At 35.9% G+C, this 21967-nt stretch overlaps 1 protein-coding gene and 1 long non-coding RNA gene across 10 annotated transcripts; one reads left to right on the forward strand and one right to left on the reverse strand.

The window, feature by feature from the left end:
* Positions 1-606: 606 nt before the first annotated feature.
* LOC126587659 (polyphenol oxidase, chloroplastic-like) lies at positions 607-2848 on the reverse strand. Its single transcript, XM_050252747.1, has one exon. It carries the CDS (start codon positions 2831-2833, stop codon positions 1001-1003), a length of 1833 nt encoding a protein of 610 aa, XP_050108704.1. The 5' UTR covers positions 2834-2848; the 3' UTR covers positions 607-1000.
* Positions 2849-10258: 7410 nt separating this feature from the next.
* Positions 10259-21936, forward strand: LOC126587665 (uncharacterized). 9 transcript variants are annotated; one of them, XR_007611142.1, is made up of 6 exons: positions 10259-10416; positions 10529-11017; positions 11179-11267; positions 11372-18734; positions 20935-20991; positions 21644-21936. It is a non-coding gene; the product is annotated as an uncharacterized LOC126587665 (long non-coding RNA). The 9 variants fall into 9 exon arrangements; XR_007611144.1 differs by having other exon boundaries at positions 11372-18111; positions 18653-18734; positions 20935-21936; XR_007611143.1 differs by having other exon boundaries at positions 11372-18111; positions 18668-18734; positions 20935-21936.
* Positions 21937-21967: the final 31 nt, after the last annotated feature.

Raw genomic sequence — 21967 nt, forward strand, 5'->3', positions numbered from 1 at the left:
TTTTCGGCCAAAAATTTTTAAATTTAAAAGTTGGAGATGGTAAGAAATATGATCCTACACTGTTCATTAAAATATTAATTTCTTGAATGACTAAAAGGCTAAAACAAGCCATCCTTCAGTTGGAGATGGCCTAAGGAGAGACTAGAGATAGAGAGATTCCTATACTTAGCTGTGAGAGTTTCCTATATATGATTTTCATTAACAAGATTGAAATGATTTCAGAGAGAAGATCAAGTATGGTTATTTTTATTTTGTAGAGTGTAGACATTATAACTATACATTCATAATAACATGAGTAATGTTATATTTATCACATTTGTACTCTTTCTCTGATAAAGGTAGGGTCCATCAACACATGTGGGTTCTATTTGCCTATCAACACATGCATATCTCATTTTTATTAGAAAAATACTACAAATATGGTACGGAAAATATGATAAGATCGCAATTTTGTAATAACATATATACTCAACTATTTATATACCGACCCATCTCCCTTTAGTGTAGATAATATCGTTTGTTCAAAAAAATGATGAACTTGTCATAATCATTGAATCCATTTTCCATGAACAAACGGCAGTTTACTAAACTTGCCCTCAGAGTATATATAAAAGGTGAATCACAATCTATTGCATTAATATAAGGAAACAATTTATAGGGTTTGACGGGTGACTTAATATGCTATATGGCACAATGAAAATTAAGTTCACACTTTATCCCAAATAAGGTGTTGCACCTTTAATTTATGGATGCTGGTTTGACGTGTGACCGAAATAATCAAATTGTAGCCATTAATCATTTTACAAGTAATAATATGTAGTTTTTACTGTTTACGATTCACACAACAATCTGCCAGGAAGTAGAAAATGGGGAAGGGCTACAGTAAAACCATACTAATACAATAAACACTGAAAACTTAATTTGGTATAATTTTAAAATATAGATTGAGGAAAAAATGATCACATTAACTAGAAACTGAAAAGGTTTCAGCACAGTTTGTTCAAGCAAGAAACTCAATTTTGATGCTACCGATCTTAACAGCCTGAGCGCCGTACCTGGGCACCAAAGTCACCACCACACTCTCATCATCTTCAGCACCCAAATCCTCCAACAGGTCCGTTAACCCCAACCTTAAACAACTCTTGCTCTTTTCCTTCTGCTTATGTGGCACACTCACAAAACTCCCAGCAAACTCGCTCTTGTCGGGTCCACTCGGTGCCGCATCCTCATCGTCCACGTCATTCACATACACATCAAACTTCACAGCCACATCTTTGTCAAGCTCAATCCCCTGAATCACCAATATCTCCTCCTCATCCTCTTTCTCCTTCTTGCTCCTCTTCTTCGGCTTCGGCCTTGACACCACCGTACTTATCTTCGTCTCCAAATTTATTGGAAAATCTTTACCCGCCACCACCTTCCCTGATGACGTCGTCTCAGCGGCCTTCGCCACTCCAGCCGCCTTTGCCTTTCTCGCAAGCTTTGTCCGACGTGGCGTCGGTCTAGAGTTGAGCCATGGAATCTCAACATCTTCATACGTATACCCTAGCTTTTTATTATCAAGAGTGTCCCTCACCGTGACCCTAACAAGCTCAGCATTCTCGTCATAAAACAAAAACCCCGTATCCAACCAATCCTTATCGTTAATATCTTTATTTTTAGTCCCTATACTTTTCCAAATATTCCACATTCGATCTATATTCGAATGGTGCGAAAAAAATATTGGATCCCTTGCAGCGGAGTAAAAATTCCCCATGTCTTCATAATTAGGTTGCGTGTTATCTCCGGTCCATGTATGAACCGGACCATGTGGGGTCTGTTCGATTGCACCGGCCCCTGGATCTGGTTCAGTGCCAGCCCTGTAGGGCGAACCAAAGAACAACAGCGGTTTCTTGGAGTTGGAAACCATCTGCCTATACATGATTTTGAGGTTGGCTTCGATTTGAGCATCCTTGGACATTGTTTCATCCGTGCCGTTGAAGTCAAGATCGATGAGAGTCGGCGGCTGATGGCTGGCAGCGCGGAGCTCGTCGTAAAGCGGAGAGTCCGGGTTAGCGTACAAGGCAGGGAGTTGCATGCCAGCTGGCGCGTCCCAGTTCCAAAACGGCAACGCGAAGGTCGGATCGTCTATGAGTTTGGCCAAGATTCTTTCGTGGAAGTATAGGTAGTAACGATGGAAGGGGAAGAAAAGCCAGCATTGATGGATTTGGAGCTCCAGGTTGGGGAATCCGACTTGGTCGTACACACCGTTGCAATAGGCACAGTGGATATCGGCTTGCTGGGTGAAGCTACGCGGATCGTCGTCCGGGAGGGCTTTCATGAGCTCGATGGCTTTTGAGTATTTTTCGATGTAGGCTTTATCCACGGCGTGAGCTGCCGGCCTGACGCGGAGTTTGGTAGGGAAGGGGAATTTGAAGTCTACGATTTTTTGGGACGTTGGCGGGCAACAGTTGGTCGGGACTGCTCCACTTGGAAAGTCCGCAGGTCCGCATTTGGCTAGGTCAGGCGGCGACACTGGCTTTGCAACAGCGAAGGGGTCGCTGCCAAGACCAGCCACTCCACCGTACAGGCTTCCGAGACCTATAAGTACATGTCTTCTGTCTAGGTTTACTGGAGAAGGGTTTTCATGGTCGTGATCGTTGGAGCTAGTGGAAGGGTTTTTGTTTTGGTCACTACTATTATTTGTGGCTTTGCATGAGACGGCTTGTAAATTGGAATGCCTAGGGTTTTCAAATAAGGAAATTCGGTGATACTTTTGGGAGAAAGGGAAGAGAGAAGTTGTGGGGATGATACTTGTGGTGGAGGTGACGAGTGAAGCTGACATAGAAGCCATGGTTACTTGACTCTGAATACTACGTTGTATAGGCTTTGCTTTTATAATGTGTTCTAGGTTTTACTTTTCTTTGCACAGGTGGCAGGCCGTACACATTGCTGTGCTTTGAAAAAAAGCTGCTGTGAGAATAAGCGGCTGTGCTGTGAGAATAAGCGGCTGTGAAATAAATCAGCAGAGTGTTTGGTAAACTTTTTTGTAAAAGTGCTTTTGGAAAAAAAAAGCAGTCTAATAGTGGGTCTTTTCATTAAAGAAGCACTGTAGCTTCGAGTGCTTTGAAAAAAAGCCAGTTTTCCAAAGCTACAAATAGCAGCTTCAGCTTTTTCCTTTGATTTCAGCTTATTCTCACAGCAGCTTCCAAAATAAGCCATTTTTTTTCAGTTTACCAAACACCTAAAACCCTCACAGCTTTTTTTCATGGGTGCTTTTTTTTTAAGCACCTCACTTCCAAACTAGGTCGTAGTCTCAGAAGGTGAAGCGGCTTTGGGCTTCTTGTGTACCAATAATATTTACGTAGTCATTATTCCATTGGATGCTAGGCAAATCACTATTGACCATATATTGCAATTGGTTAATGCTAGGCAAATTAAATTTTTACATCAAATGATGTGGTTGCTGATTATTGAATTATTATTTAAGTTTTGATTAATGTGCTTATTTTTTATGGGTAACACATCATTTGATTTGCAAATTTGATTTACCTAATATTACCACTAAAATTTAAATTAGATTTTAATACTAATTGAAATGTCAAAGTAAATTTGAACAAACAAAACTACGCATAAAAATTAAATTTGGAATGAAAGTTGTGATAAATTTAGGGGTGTGTTATCCACACATCCATTTTTACTTTTCATACACCCCTTGTTAATTTCTGTCAATTGATCTTCTTCAATTCATCTGATTCGACAAAAAAAAAAAATATGAGAGAAGTAAAAAAAGGTATGTGTATATCACACCCCTAAATTTAAACATTGGTGACCTAAACTAAGGGGGAAATTAGTATTCCAGTAAATTTATTTCATAAATTGCTTATGATGTGCTTTTATGAGCTGTAATGGGGTGTTGGGGGTTGGTAATGGCAGCGACGATCATTGCATAAGTGGTGGCAACAACAGCGTCCTTTTTCAATTTGTTTTTAATATTTTTTTGAATAATACATACATCATTCACGAGGTCATGTATCTTTATTTTATTAATTTCATAATTATATTTAGAGAAGTGTTATTAGCATTCAAAAAATCTCATTCTACACTCTTCACAAATTTATTTTTCATTCAAAATATAGAAAATTTAGAGTGTATAATGAGATTCTTGGAGTGCTAATAACAATTCATTTATATTTATTATCTTAATATGTATTTTGAATCATATATCATTTGATCATTCAAATGTATTCAATAATTGTACTTCATCAAAAATATATTAATTCGTTCTCACACTGTCGATGACACACCCCGTCCCGAAGGAGGGCATGCTGGCCGTCACGTGAGAGTGACGTAACCATTTGCACAGTACGGAAGCTTTAAGATACAATTTATAAGTTGATACACCCGAAGGTGAGTCCTAATTTTGTCCAATCTGTCATAACACCGTCGAATTCCTCGTAGTCACCACACCTTTGTGATTCCTGAACCTGGAGGGGCGCAAAACCAAAATTGAGTGGGTCAGTAAAACAATTCTTTTCCAAATCCAAACATTTCTCAAAACGTTGTAACCCCTCTCCGTAAAACCTGTATACTTTCCCAGAAATGTAAAATATAAATATACATATATATTCTCAAACTTCATTTTTACTATCTCAACATTTTTCTTTATCAATCATGCCATGCCATGTCTAATTCAACAGTTAAGTATGGATGCATCAACAATAATCATATCAGGTGCAAGAAAGTAATCAACCGGAGGCCCTCTAATAGCCCTGCACGGTTGAACCTAGAGCTCAAAATCTATCACTCTCACACTCTGCCGGAGTCACTCCGCGTGACCTGTCCGGCCTTCTGCACACAAGTTACGCTCTAGTGCTTTCTCATCAATCATCTGTGCACATAATCTAAGGTCACCCACCAGTCGAAATCTCACTAACACTCTTCGACTGGCCCGTCGCACCCACTCCGCGTGGACTGTGCGACCAGCATCTACTTGGATCCAAGGCGAGCGTGCGATGCGGTGAATACTATAAGCACTAAACCATGGTGCAGGATTTGAGCTCAATATACATCAACATCATCATAACAGTAATTAAATACTCACCTGATACTCACCTGTGCGTCCGCCGCACCATTCATTCATATGCATCATATCTCAATTCATACTTTTCATATCATTTCATGCATGGCAATTCGATTCACATTTCTATATACTTTTCATATACTTTTATGCATGGCATCTCAATTCACATTTCAATATACTTTTCATATCATTTCAATTTCTGGGAAAACGTCAAGTATATATATATACGGAAAACAAAACTGCCCACTCACCTGGAGTTCGCCCTACAACTCCCTAGCACAATACGCCAAGGCGTCATGACGATCGGCGCCTAAAATAATAATCAATTCCAACCTCAGAATTCATATCGATAGAATATATAACTTATATAAAATACGTCACTACGTAGTTCGATCCGGAAGATCCACCACTCAGATTTTAAATCCATAACTTCCAGAGGTCCACAATATATCTCTAGGATAACATCCTAAAATTTCATCACCATCCAACGGTCGGATCTCCGTCAATTAACAAAACTAAGTGACGGTTAACATTTTATTTTATGAACTTACAACTCCAATTCCGGAAGATCCGTAACTCGGATTCCCAATCCGTAAGTTCCAATAATCCTCAAACATTACGTATTGCAACGTATCAAAGTTTGGTGATGATCCAACGGTCGGATCGTCAATTCATATTTTCACCTAAATGCAAAAACTATAAAACGTTATTTGAACACCTAACCAACAATCCTTAATAACTTTCTCATACGGTGCTCAATTTGGGTATATGAATATACCACAGTGATCTACTCGACGTCACGGACGTCGACATATTTTTAAAATAATTTTTTACTGTAGAACGCGCCCCCACGCGCCAAGGAAGGCACGGGTCCACGGGCCCCACGCGCACCTTCTTCTTCCTTGGGTCGCCGGACTGGTTTTTCCGGTGACCGGAAAACTGGGCATTTTTCAAATGCCTTGTTCTCCTTCGTTTCTCAACCATTTTCTTCGTATAATATATCAAATTAAGCCCCAAACATGTAGAATCACAATATACTACTTTAAAGCTCTAAAAACCAGGAAATCTCACCGGAAAAATTCCAAGAAAACCGGCCGAAGATGAACCACGTGATCCCGACGTCCATTTTGTTCAAACGAGGCACTCCGAGCCTCCTCGTGACCTCCTTAAGCTCACTGTGAGCTTGTTTTAGCCTAAAACGTAGTCATTTAGAAGATCATGAACAGTGCCATTTCACGGGGCTTTAAAAACTAGGGTTTTTCGAAATGAAACTCACCTGAATTTGGTATCCCCGTGTTCGTGAAGTCCTCAGGATCACGATGGTAGTCTTAAATTGAACGTTCGTGGAGGTTTGATTGAGGTTGTGTGTGAGTCCGTATATTCGAGAGTAAGAGAGAGAGTGAGAGAGTTTTTTGAGATGAAAGAAGAAAAAGAGAGAGAAGGAGTTACGGGTTTTAGGGAGGGAAATAAGGAATGGGGATCCCACGTGGTCCTTTTCCAATCCCCAACTCCAAACCACAAAATTTTAACCTAAAAATCTAAGTTCCATCCTTATTAAATTCCATTTTATTTTCAAAACTTAGGAACCTAGATAATTATCAACTTGAGCTTCACATACTTAGTATTTCTTAAGGGCAATTTCGTCCATTCACAGCCACAAATGTAATATTTTGGAACGGGCTGTGACAGTCGATGCATTTTGTACATTTGAATGCATAAACGATCTCTTATTCGAATAATTTTTCTTTATAGATAGTATTCAAATGAAGATTAAAAAACTGAACGCTTTTAATTATAAAAATTTTATACTAAAGAGGAATATAACTATCTTGTAATACTAAATGATATTTAAATATCTTTTTTTACATAAGATTTAATTAAATTGAAAGATTACCTATAATTAGTGATTTAAACACGTGGCACAATGAGGAAAAGGAAAATAAAGAAGATATGAAGACCAATAATGAATTTCCCAAAAATATGAGGAGTACTACGGACTGCATAGCGCACACACTGGAGTACAGTGTCTTGAAAGTGTACTAACGGGTGGTAATATTGGCACTGTACAGAATAAATAGGACTATTTAAACCTAATCAGCTTTGCATATAAACATCAGTACCCCTTACTGAATGTATTATCTCTGTCCTTACAAAAAAAGAGTGTATTTTCTCTCTCCTCTTCATGGCCTCCTCAATCTTCTGCTGGCTCTGTGATGCTATTAGTAGTTGATTTTCGGTCTCCCTTGTTTGATACAAGGTGAAGTATTCCCTCATTGTTATAGTCGAGAAATGTTAAAGAGGCTATCTCAAAAGTAAAAAATTTCATGAATCTTGTACCATCTCAAAGTTTAGTAGTAATTCCCATGGAATGGAAATGGAACACACTCGACTACCTCAAATTGCATTTCATTGTGGGCAAGTTCATTTGAGGATTACTTTTAAACATGAATGTGCAGAAGGAAAAAATTGGCGTACTTTCTCAACGTTATAGGTATACATGCTATTCCTTATGTAGTTTCCAAGAGAAAATTTTAGTTGTGATGCAGTCAATCTCATGCTAAAAGCTTCATGCCATTGAAGAAGCTCGACTGCTCAAGGTAGTAAGTGATTTTTCTATCTTAAAGCTTACATTTCGAAGTATTAACTTTGATATATTGGCTTAATCTGACTGGGTGTTTTTCTCTTCAATCCTAGCTTCCGGGCCTTGAGTAGCTTATATTATGGTTTCGTGGTGATCAGGATTCAAGCATGCATATGGATTACTCTACACAGACATGCACACAGTTCATTTATTAATTAATTAATTAATTTGTTTATTTTTAAATAACGCAACATGGATCACTAGATATATATGTTTATATTCACATATATGTTCTTAAAAAGAAATTTTTACTCAAGCTGCATATCAGCAAATAAACATGTGAAGGCATACGTATACGCTAAGATAAAGGGTAATGCCATGGAGATCATTAATTAAGATCATATTTCGTAAATTTTATGACGTAGTTGTTGATACTTTGATTATTACTTAAGTGTAAATTAATATGTTTATTTTTAATTGGTGAAGAGATTTTCCAGCGCATCGAGAAAATAGCTTGGAACACCAACTGTTACAATACAATTAGTTGGAAACTTGAAAATAAAAAATTTCCAACCAAGTATATATTATGACATTTGGTGTTTTAGACTGTATTTTCAGCACACTGAATTTTTTTCCTATTGGTGACACATCACATAGTTTACAAATTTGATCTACCTAATATTATAACGACTAGAAAATGTCATTTTGCCGACAAATCCTAAGCTGACAAAGCAAAATTTTATTGGTACAAAAATCTTTCCCCAACAAAATATCCAAATTGTAGGCTAGAAACCAATAGGTTTAAGGCGACAAATAAAATTAGGGGTTAGAAATTTTGCCATAAGCCGATTTACCGACCGAACCATACCGGTTGGCTCAAAATGGTATGGTATAGTTTTGGCATTTTTTCATAATCGGTTGGCATTTTACCGGACCGACAATTAATGGCATGGCTTTGGTAATTGATTTTGTATGTCGACGGTATGCCATACCTACTGATATATATATATATATATATATATATATATATATTTTTTTTTTTTTTTTTTTCTTTTTCTATTTAGATATTTTAAGTATTTTTTTACATGCTTGACTCCTCAATTTTAGGGCTTAGAAAATAAATAACTCCTTAGTTTTAGGGTTTAAAAAATATATGTATATGTATATGATTCATGCCATAATCAATATAGAAAATATTGTTAACAAAATTGATAGCATGATGATTACTAATACTATATATACACGTACATATATATGATTTTGAATGTATATGTGTTGCTTATGTTTAGGATGATGGAGTCTAGCCAATTAATTGCTAGTGCACAACATGGATTAACCCAAAATGAACCACACAATGCAACCGAACAAGCATCCCAATCTGAAAATCAAATTGAGCCCTTGGAACTGGAAGATAGCGAGGAAGAAGTGGAAACCACCGGTTGTGCCATTTACCAAACGAACCAGCCAATCATTTTGGTTGAACCGATTTTTGGCAACCGCAAGAAGATGGTTGGCTAACGGTAACTGATTTTTGGTAATTATGTATATGTGGCTGGCAAGTGGCACAAGAAATTTGACACGGTTTGCCAACCGAACCTAGTCCTAAATAAAATGTTGTGAAAAATAAGCTCACCCGACTATTTGTCAAGAATATCGTCGACAGAGTCTATTAAAAAAAAGGCGCGATTGTTTCCCTCCTTTAAAATTGTTTTTTTTTTTCAAGTACCGTGATTGTGGCAAGATTTTCTCTTCTTGGATTGACCATCCAAGCAGCTATTCTCGTATGTTCTATATTAGGGATGTGCAATGGTTATAGTGGGCGGGTAACCGCGGTTATTTACCCATAACAATTTATGTTCATACTCACATAGCCGTTTACCCGTTGGGTAATTGCATAAACGGTTATACTCATACCCATAACCGTATACCCATTTACCCATAACCGTTTACCTATTTAACCATAATCATTTACCCGTTTACCCATTTTGAACCCGTTTATCATTTTTTAATCCATTTTTTCACCTCTCTGCATGTTTTTTTTAACAACTTGAAAATTACAAAAAAAAAAAAAAAATCTGACAATTAAACACTGTTATAGGTACATTTTAGCATGCATTTCTCTATTTTAATCATTTAGGTCATCATACAATTCTAATAATTGAAATAATAGTTTACAAACGATATTTTTTTACTACACCCAAGCAAGTCTTTAATTATAATCCATATGATTACAAAATAAAGCTTCTAAAAACAAACATTTTTCTCCACTAATACCAGTACTTTCTATTAACCGCAAGATAAATCATAAGCTTCAAGTAAGCTCTTTGATCTTTCTCCTTGTTGGCTTCTTGTGCTTCAAAATTTTTGTATACGAAAAGTTTGGCATTAAATACAAAAACGCGTTATAACTGTTAAAAATATTATAAATTTTACATATATGAAATTAAATGGGTAAATGAATACCTGTTATAACCGCGGATAATACCCATAACCAATAAATACCCGTTATAACCACGGGTAGTACCCATAACCGTTCAATTAAATTTAACGGATAGACGGTTATACCTATAACCGTTTGTTCATCTAAACGATTACGCATAACCGTAACTGTGAACTTTAAATTGGCGGATAACCGGGATATTTTGCCCATCTCTATTCTCCACCATATCAGTTGCTCTCTGTTGCCGGTGCAGTTCCTCTATCGGTTCCTCATACGATTCTCTCTCTTATCAGAAACCCAAATCCAAACCCAGTTACCAACACCCAGATCGTTGTAAGTTTATAACCTTTCTCTTGTTTGAAATTTCAATTTTCAAGGTTCGATCTATCTATATTTGCTTGATATGTAATTTGGGGTTTTTTGCCTTTTCTTTTCTGGTCAACAGATGCTTTCACGGAACCCCTATCAGAGGAAACGCTCTTCCTTTCATCTCTCTCTGCCATCTCTAGGTATCTTCTCAAATTCTCCCGCAATCGATACTATAATATTTGTTAGAATGATTAGTTTAGGGGTTGGGTAAATTAATTTTACGGATTTTGATTGTGGTTTGGGTTCTGATTTTGTTTTAGATGGATAGGAGGGTTTTTTATTTTTGTATATTCCCTGCACATTGCAAAATTCTGGGTCTATTTGGGGGTTTTTGGTGTCGCAAAGACTGAAGCTCAAAGAAACATGGTATGTATACTGACAAATGGTTGTATAGAAGTGAGTTTGTAAAACTTCGTAAGAATCTTTACAGAAATTTAAAGGCATCAGAAGCCAAAACTGAAGCTCAAAGAAATAGGCTTAAGTATGTCAAGGCATTTAAAAGTGGGCAGAAATTGATTGAAGTTCGGAAGTGGTCTCTCATTTTTGTACAATAACAATTGAAAAGGTACCTATGTTCTTTTTCATGATAAGATACAATCCTTCTTGTTTCTTGGTAGGTACAACAATGTGGACTTTGAACAATGTTAATAATATTTTCCACTATTTTGAAACAGATTTTTATTTTACAAGTAACTAGGTGACATGTATCTTTTTGGTGGAACCTAGGTTATGACAGTTTGATGAGCTAGAAGGCGCCATGTTTGGATTGCCATTTTTCAGTCATACTTGGGCATCGGGCAGTTCTATCTCTATTGGTATGATGAGCTGCGGTTATTCTTTCTGTTTTTCACCCTATGTTCGACATTTGTTTTGGTTTTCGATGACTACTTAATCAGTGTTTATATGATGAATATTGTAGGCATCTGAAGCAAATAAGAGTCCTCCCATAGAGGTATTCCTTTCTTACTTTCTTTATCCCTTCATTTTCTTTCCTCTTGTAAATTGTGTGGTTTTTCTTTATCTTTGACTTTGATAATTATTCATGACTTCTGTGAGAGGGACAAGTACTGCATTTTCCACTTCCTAGCAGATTGTTGTGTGAATCGTAAACAGTAAAAACTACATATTATTACTTGTAAAATGATTAATGGCTACAATTTGATTATTTCGGTCACACGTCAAACCAGCATCCATAAATTAAAGGTGCAACACCTTATTTGGGATAAAGTGTGAACTTAATTTTCATTGTGCCATATAGCATATTAAGTCACCCGTCAAACCCTATAAATTGTTTCCTTATATTAATGCAATAGATTGTGATTCACCTTTTATATAGGGGTGTGATATCCACACACCCCTTTTTACTTCTCACACACCCTTCTAATTTTCGGCCGTCGGATTGGATGAAATGAAGAAGATCAACGGACATAAATTAACAAGGGGTGTGTGAGAAGTAAAAAGGGGTGTGTGGATAGCACACCCCTTTATATATACTCTGAGGGCAAGTTTAGTAAACTGCCGTTTGTTCATGGTAAATGGATTCAATGATTATGACAAGTTCAACATTTTTTTGAACAAACGATATTATCTACACTAAAGGGAGATGGGTCGGTATATAAATAGTTGAGTATATATGTTATTACAAAATTGCGATCTTATCATATTTTCCGTACCATATTTGTACTATTTTTCTAATAAAAATGAGATCCGCATGTGTTGATGGGTAAATAGAACCCACATGTGTTGATGAACCCTACCTTTATCAGAGAAAGAGTACAAATGTGATAAATATAACATTACTCATGTTATTATGAATGTATAGCTATAATGTCTACACTCTACAAAATAAAATAACCATACTTGATCTTCTCTCTGAAATCATTTCAATCTTGTTAATGAAAATCATATATAGGAAACTCTCACAGCTAAGTATAGGAATCTTTCTATCTCTAGTCTCTCCTTAGGCCATCTCCAATCGAAGGAAGACTTGTTTTAGCCTTCTAGTCATTCAAGAAATTAATATTTTAATGAACAGTGTAGGATCATATTTCTTACCATCTTCAACTTTTAAATTTAAAAATTTTTGGCCGAAAACAAAAAAAATTCAAATCCAACGGTTAGTTTGATACGCTCTCGTGCCACAAACAAGTACCTACATCAGGATCTTGTTGCACATCTTTGGGCCACAAGAAGCATGAAGTACGCATTTTAAGTTTTATGTTGTTAAATGTTTTTTTTATGTTGTATAATTTTTATGTTATTTAATGTTATTTAATATTGTTTAATATTGTTTAATGTTGTTCCATGTTGCAACGGGAAAGCAACGTTTTCTTAGTTTAGTGTTGGGTTAAGACAAGTCTACAACGGGAAACTTTGATTATCTTGCAAAGTGGATTGCATAACCCCTTTATTCTTCATGGTATCTTTGTCAACCCAACGTTTTCTTAGTTTAGTGTTGGGTTGCCTCTTTACGCAAAAGCTAGATAAACGCGTTTAATTTGTATACGGTATTTATCCTAAGTCAAATTTGGTTTTTGCGATAAGGAGGTGACATTTTGGATATGTGACAGATCTCGGTCACGGTCGGTGAAAAGAACTTGCTGTTATTAATATTTATTTTTAAATTTTACGTTACGGATTTCTGGAAATTTTTAAATGTGTTTGTGGTGGAGAGGTTAAATCTACCAAATCCACTAGGCAATTGGCCAAATAAGAAATAACTAACATGCCTGCCAGAAGGAAAATTATTGTTTAATTGATTTCATGAATTGTTATAATAGCAATAGTTCTGGTTGATGCACTTGGGTCCTCTCTGAGCCCAATGAGAGGATCTTCTGACCAATGATCTTTGATCGTTGGATAAAAATCTAACGGTTATAAATATTATAACTTTAAAGAGATCGTTTGTTTGTAATCGTTAGATTTTCATCCAACGACCCAAGTCATTTGGTCAGGAGGATCCTCTCCTTGAGCTTAAGGGAGGATCCAAGTCCCTAGTTGATTTACGTATGTAGTGCACATGGCCACCTCTACAACCTTTGACTTCGTAGAAGAAAATGGTTGCCTAAAATCTCATCGTTGATCAGCTACTTTATATGTACATTTTGACAATAATTTAGTGTATAAGTTGCATAAAAATGAGGCCGATAAAATGTATAACTATCAAGGTATAAAATATCGATGATATCGGAAATATCGGTAGTCTAAAAATACGGAAATTTTGATGGAAATATCGGGATATTACGATATCGATAAAATTGAATAAAAACTACGGAAATTGTAAGAAAAACTTGAAAATTTTTATTGAAACTTTGCAGGATGTTTATTTAGTCAATTATCTATTAGTTTATCACAAAAAATTGGAAGGAAATGCATTGCATGATAGATATAATTGATTTAAGTTGATTATATAGCGAGCTGACAAACATTGTGAGTGTAGAAAATATGTAGTAATTAATGAAAGAAGTTTAAACACACTATACTCATTTATATATAATGAATTAGTACAATATTTTACACTTTACACATTGCATGGTAAGATACGTGAGTGACTTAGTAAGGTCTAAAATATCGATGATATTGGAAATATCGGTAGTCTAAAAACACGAAAATTTCAATAAAAATATTAGGATATTATGAATATTTTAGACCATAATAACTACTAATGTTATGTCAATCGTTGTCGTTTAATTTTCTTTTATGGTGCCTAAATACTTTACGTAACTCTTTTGAAAGTGAGCTACAATCTAGTAAAAAAAAAGAGGAGTTGATGGATAGGAGACTAGTCTATGATGATGATGAAGACAAAAGTTAGGCTCGTAGTGTTGGAATTTCGCTTCTCAATGTTTGAAGTTAAACTCTTATTTATTTGTTTATTGGTTATTATTTATTTGGTTGGGAAAGTCCAAAGAACACAGAGAAAATTTGGATATCGTCTTTATCATCTGTTGTTCCATGAAAGTGTGTTACATCGCATGTTCATACGAGGAATAATGATTTTTTATTTTTTTTATCACGAAGATGATTTTTATTACATTAAAAATTAGTACAAGGCTCAAAAGAACTAGATAAACAACTATAGAAAAGGTAAAAGGACCAAGCAAAATAAGAACGGCAACCCAAAAAACAATGAGAGGTCCATATCAGCTTTAGGTCCGAAGGTTGTGAAAAACCAACAATAAAAATTCTACTCTCAAGAAGAATTAATTAGAGGATAATTATTGCGTTTCCTACGTGAGGGAATAAACAAAGTTATAGTGTGAGTAACTAACATATTTACGATGAGATCGCCCATTTTTTTTATATATTTTGATGACTGAAGGATTTCCAATTTGAATAACTTTTTTATAGGAAGATATCCACATGATATAAATTTATATAATAAAGATACATTATTAGAGAATGGTAAAATATGCGCATTCACTCACAAAGGGAACACAAGTATTATTATTAATTATATATATTACCCTCATTAGTCTGTCTCATAAAAGAATACTATTTGTTGAGGAGAAAACATTGCCTGTTGATGTGAAGTGGAACCGGCGTTGCAAAGATGAGTTGAGCTTAAGCCTAATTTCTTAATTAAGGATTTTAGAATCCATTAAAATTTTATTTTAACGAAAAATTACATTTTTACACTAAAAAGTCAAACATGGTACTATTCACATTACCCTTTATTTTGTCCTTATCGTTAAAACTAGGGGTGGGCCCGGGCCAGGCTGGGCCCAATTTTGAAGTGACCGAATTGGATCCGGGCTTAAGAGAAACGGGCCGGGAACAACATTTTCTAATATAGGAACCGAACCTAACCTGGCTCGGTTGAAATGGGCTGGTTCGGGCCGGGTCCACAGTTCCTTTATTGATTTTTTTTTCTGGGATACAATTCAATCGGTTTGAATTTGATACAATCAAACTAGCATTGCCAATAACAATCAAATGGGCATGTCAAGATCCATCAATAACTATCATATACAAGCAATTAATCACAAACAAAACCAGAAAAAAATTCAATTGAGCTTGCGATATCCACCCATGTCCACACCCCCTCCTTCGTATTCTTCTGCAACTTAATAGCACCGCCCGTACCATTGCCAGTCAATGCTGTCTCCGCCCATGCCCACCTCACCACCCACAATGAGATTCGACATTGCCCAACCCACATCTGCCTATTCTCTTGCTCAAATTCAATTTAATTCAATAGAAGTTTCAAACACAGTCGATTCAAATTCAATTCAATATATATTTGAAATTGGAACATAACAGAGGTCAAGGTTCAAGAACCCAACAAAATCCCTAAATCTAGAAAACCCTAATTTAATTTTCAATCCTAAATCCCTAAAACGTAATACCTTAAAACTGAAGATGACTATGAGCAGAGTTGTGCGCTGCAAATATGGGTCTAATTCAGACAGAAGAGGCATCGTTTCGAGTTGTTCAACTTCGTCCGTCCCTTTGAGTTCGTCACAGAGAGTGAGACATGGCGGCAGACGCAGCGAGGAAGACATGAGTAAATAAGGAGAGATGGAGGTCTGACGATGATGATGGCGGCGTACGGAGCTGGGACAGTGGGAGGCTGGGAGCGAGTTAAGAGGAGGTCTCGAGGTATGAGTGAAATGAAAGGAGTTAGGGAAGAGAGATTGAAAAGACTAGGGATGACTGATGAGGAAAAGAAATGGGCCGGGTTTGAGTGAAATGAAAAGTGTCGGGGAAGAGAGATAGAAAAGACTAGGGATGAGGAAAAGAAACGGGTCGGGCCGGGGGCCCGTTCCCTTCTATTTTAAGACCCGCCCCGCCCCAATAATTTCATATACCCGAATAACCTCGCCCCGTTTTGTGTTTAGAAATATTGGACCCGTCCTGTACCTGCCCCGAACTTGAATTACCCGTCCCTACCCGCGGTTCCTGTACCCGTTTGCCCACCCCTAGTTAAAACTCAAAGTTTTCAAGCTTTTTTCATTAGTTTTCCTTAAAATCTTTAGGGGGTGTAGTCAAACTTGGATTTGAGAGGATTTTAAAAGACTTTAAAATTATAGTGTAGTCAATTAAAAGATTTTAAAGGATTTTAGAATCCATTAAAATCTAGGTGTAGTCAATTAAAAGATTTTAGAATCTATTCAAATCTAGGTGTAGTCAATTAAAAAATTTTAAAGGATTTTAGAATCCATCCAAATCTAAGTGTATTAAAAAAATTAAGATTTTAAAGGATTTTGAAAAGTTGTGGATTTTGTGGGATTTGAAAGCATACCATGTATAACCAAAACTAAAAAGAATCAAACCTCACCCCCTAGGATTTCAAATCCTTCCCCCACAATCCCCTGCAATCCATTCAAATTCTTTAAAATCCATATGAATTTTGTAAGAGTTTAATCATCTTAAATCCTATCAAATCTATCACTTTTAAAATCCTTTAAAATCTTAGTTTGACTACACCCCCCCCTAAAATGTTGTTAACTCCCTCTATCTTCATGATTTGAAACTCCTATTTTTTTAAATTATTGTAACAATTTCGAATTTTCTCACTCTTTTTAATAATAATAATTTTATTTAAAGAAAAAAAATTGCTGTAAAAGAGCTCAATTTGCTAGAACTGATAAGCAACTGAAATTGATTAAAAATATAAAAGAAAAAAACAAAGACTACTATTAAAATCTATTGGGTTGCTTAACAATACTAAAAAAAAAAACACAACTTGTTGGAAATAAAATATAGAGAAAAGAGAATAAGAGAGACAGGAGAGATTGGGATGAGAAAATTAGTCTTCCATTATCATTAGCCATCTTTACATAGGGCAACAAATACATGAGTTATCATCCAAAGGTACCGCAAGAGCGTTTCTACATATTTATGGTGTTTATGCTGGTTTACTACCATACAACGTATAAAGATATCTACATTTTTTTCCACGACACTCCCCTTTGGATGTTCGTGTCTCAATGATAAATTATGTTCACAGTTAATGATAGTTGCCTTGATAAAATCTTGCTTGAAAAATCCAATGGGACAGAACCAAAGCGAAGGAGAAAAACCGAGCACAGTTCAGAAAACATTGATAAGGTGTTTATTTTAAATACATTTAAGTATTAAATACATGATTGACCTATTCATAATTAACATAAATATTGCTGATATTGTCACATCCCGTCCCGGAAGATTATTCTCGATGACGTAGAATGACGGAATTACCCTCAGATGTTAAATGATGTGTGTGAGTTATTATTGGGTTAAATTGTTTTAGATTGGTGACCCAATTACAACTAAGACTTTTCTTAGTTTTGATTGGTGGCTTTTGGACCATACACACACCTATCTTATTTCTCTTTCCTTCTCGTGCCCTCTCTCTCGCAGACTCTCACTCTCTCTCTCCCTTCTTCGTACGGACCAACCCATAAACCCTCTTAAACCTTGTAGATCGAAGGTTTTAAGATCACCATTGTGTTCGTGAGAACCATACGAATTCAAAGGTACCATTTTCAGGTAAGGAAACCTTTGATTTCACGTGGAAACCCTAGCTCCGACTTTGTGCACTGTTCATGCATACGTAAAATCTTGTGTTTCAGGGAATTTGAAGCTTATAGGAAGCTTAAGGAGGTCCTCACGAGTCTCGGGGTACTTCGTTGGAAGGAATTGGACGTCGGAGGGCTGAGATCGACGTATATCTAGGTAAGCCGAACTATCGAGCTTTCTCAGGGAAAAAATAGTAGATTTTAAGCCTTGAAACTTATATAAAGTGATTCTACATGTTATTAGCTTCATTTTGGTACCAATTTCATAAAAAATGGTGAAGAAAAGAAGAAGAATAAGCGATTTAAAGTTTTACCCAGAAATCGGCGAAGTCGTCGGCGACCGATGACTCACCGGAGAAGAAAGGAGTATATTCTGTCAAGGTTGACGGAATATGCTCATGCCGTCAGTCATCTTTAACAGTTACCATTGGGTTTTAACAGAATATTCCCTAGAATATTCCTGACGACGTTGACTGACGCCATCAGTATGCTTGTCACATGGCCGTGCGTGGGGGCGCGTAGGGCCGTGCCCTTGCCGGCGCATGGTGGCGCGTGAGGGTCAGAAAAATATTCTAAAAATTTGGGGATGATCCTGAGGTTGTGTAGGTCACTGTGGTATATTCAAATACAAAAATTGAGCATTGTATGAGAGTTATTAGCTAGTTTTTTGTATGTGCTCTAAAATAACGTTTTTATAGTTAATTCGCATATAGGTGAGACTTATCACGAGTACGAGCGTATTCAAAGGCGACTCGGGGGCTACGACCCTTCGACATACCAGTGAGTGGGCTTTTGGTTTTCAGTATATATTTATATACTTGATATTTTCCCAGAAATATGTGTTTAAATGAAAGTATGCCTTAAATGCCATGCATATGAATTTATATTTCGTATATGATGCATTATATATAATTGTGGTGATGTGGACGCTCAGGTAAGCTCATGTGAGTTATGTTTGATTATGTGAATTATCGATGATGTGATATGTGATAGAATAACGTTGAGCTCATAAAACTGCACTTAGGGTGATTGTGATTTAGCCAGAGTTATGGCACATAATAGCGGAGCCAGAAAATTTTTCTTGGGTGGGCTAACTAAAATTATTAGCATATAATCTTATGATTTTTTTTTTTTTGCCTACATAAAATTATGTAGTAATCTGCATAAAAGTAGGAACATGAAGTACTAATCCAAACAAGTTTATTAATTACTTTCCAACTAATTTTTACACAAATAAAACATGCATACAAAAAAGTAATAGAAAGAGACCAAATATTATCACTTTTGTTGATAACAAGTACCCAAAAGAAAAAAAGGTTAGGGGATACCAATTCAAGTCGTGCTGTAGATATATGGAATGAAATTGAAATCTTTTGTTATTATTAGAATCAATATTGTTGTTGAGCCCTTTTTATTAGTTACAAATACAAAAACCATGAAACATGGACTATTCCCATAATCTTTAACCCTAATAGACAAATTCAAGGACTAAAAAAAAATTAACCTAACAATTGAATCAAGAAATAGGTTAAATGAAGACATGAAGAGCATACCTAGTGTTGAATTTCATTAGAAAATAATTTGATGGTGATTCATAGTTTTTCTTTTCTTAGGGTAGATGGTTTCATTTTTTTGTTTTGAACGAATAGGTAAAAAGCATGGAGAATAGGAGAAACCTAATTATGTATTAATTTACCATTTTTACTTTTAGCCTAAAAATAATAAAATAATATAAGGTAATAAAAGTATTATTTATAAATTAAGCAACACATTAACTAATAATTTTGGCAGGATTTAGGTGGACATACAATAAGCAACAACAAACTCATATATAAACTATTATACCAACAGTTTATTAAAATCCTCCCTAGGCTACAGCCCACTGTAGCCTTGGGTGTAGCTCCGCCAGTGATGGCACATGCCAGTATATAATGTCACCTCCCGCACCATATGCTTATATTGGATCCAATTTAGGTGCAAAGTCTTGTCGTACAGACCTTTATTATGGTTCCGACTTATAGGTGACTAGCGATTTATCGCCCAGCTATTATGTGAGAGTAGTATTGAGCATAATTATATTACACCTGTTTTTACCATACTTGACCAATCTTGAAACTATTGAGCACCGGTCAACGTTATACCGTCAAGGACCCAGAAGAGTTTCCCTCAAACCAGGAGGCCAATCACAGCGCGACATGTGTCAATATCATAAGCCAATCACAACACGACACGTGTCAATGTCAGAATGAAACTAGAAACTCTCTTCTATAAATAGAGATCATTCTCTCACAATATTTCCTAATGTCATTTGTACTAAATTAGTCACTAGTACTCACTAAAGGAGAGCTTGAACCTATGTACTTGTGTAAACCCTTCACAATTAATAAGAACTCCTCTACTCCGTGGACATAGCCAATCTGGGTGAACCACGTACATCTTGTGTTTGCTTCCCTGTCTTTATCCATTTACATACTTATCAACACTAGTGACCGGAGCAATCTAGTGAAGGTCACAAACTTAACACTTTTTGTTGTACCAAAGTCCTCACTGATTTTGTGCATCAACAACACCCATTATTGTCGTATAGACCTTTTCATTTGGTTCCGACTCTTGTGCAGTATATTGCCGTATAGGTCATTGTAGTGACTTCGGCTAGATTGACTTTTGAGCTATGAATTCAGCCGTACAGACTACTACAGGGGTTCCGGCTAACATGTTATATTTCTATGAAATTACTCTTACCTGAGTTGCTTACTCTGTTATATCTTGGCATGGCATACATATGAATATGATTATGTGAAGCATGATTTGAATTGATATATTTACATATATATTTATGTATATGCTTATATCTTGATTCTGGGAAAAATTATACATGTTTACAGCGAGGGGTTAGATATATTGATAAATGAAATGGTTTTGTAAAACATTTGTTTTTTCCCACTCACGTTTTCTATTTTGCGCCCCTTCATGTTTTAAGTAAGTTTGCAGTTGCTGGGTGTGAGGACTTCGACGGTTCTGACTTATCTAAATAATTGTAAGACATTTTATGGTACTGTATAATTAGTACTTGTCCTACTGGATTGCACCTAGACTTTCTATGCTCTGATTAGGAGTATTTACTTTTGTATCTTACTCCTAACACTTCCTGTTTAGTAGTGCACTCTAATAAATTCGGTTTTTAATTATTCATATATTTCTTATCATTATTGCTTCCGCACTGTGCACATGGCTACGTCACTCTCACGTGACGGCCAGCATACCTTGATCTCGGTCGAGGTGTGTCAAATATATTGTCAATATTGTAACTTTTTATCAATTTTATACAAAATCACCATTTTTCTTTTAAATTTCCAACCAATTATATCAATACACCTAGAGATACAGGACTGTGTTTCCTAAGCATTGATTAGAGCTTCTGTCTATGGTAGTTGTTGTTGATGTTAGCTTTTAATTTGGTTCTACATGATTGACTTATTCATAATTAATATAAAAATTGCTAATATATTGTCAATATTGTAACTTTTTATTGATTTGATACGAAATCACCATTTTTCTTTTAAGTTTCCAACTAATTATATCATTACACCTGGAGATACATAAATGTTTCCAAAGCATTGATAAGAGCTTTTGTCTCTGGTAGTTGTTATTGATGTTAGCTTTTAATTTGGTTCTACCAATCATACCAGAATACAGTGCTAAAGGTACTTGATACTTTGTACCGTGATCGAGATTAAGCAAGGTTCTCTGTACTGGAACTCAATAGCAGCCCATAGGCCACAAGGCCTCCGTTTCAGATTTCAGTTGCGTTCTTGCAAACCCTAAATTTTACCGACACTTTTCGAGTGAAACCCAAAGAAAAAGAGTAAGCAATTTGTAGTTTTTATTTGATTTTTGTGAGTTTGTTAGTTATTTGCATTTCAGCTAAATGAATGTAATTATTACTATGATTTGTGGAGAAGGATAGTTGTTTGATTGACTATGTGCTTGTGTTGTTCTTGGTGTTTCCAGAT

This window comes from Malus sylvestris, chromosome 10 (assembly GCF_916048215.2).
Source record: "Malus sylvestris chromosome 10, drMalSylv7.2, whole genome shotgun sequence".
Taxonomy (NCBI): domain Eukaryota; kingdom Viridiplantae; phylum Streptophyta; class Magnoliopsida; order Rosales; family Rosaceae; genus Malus; species Malus sylvestris.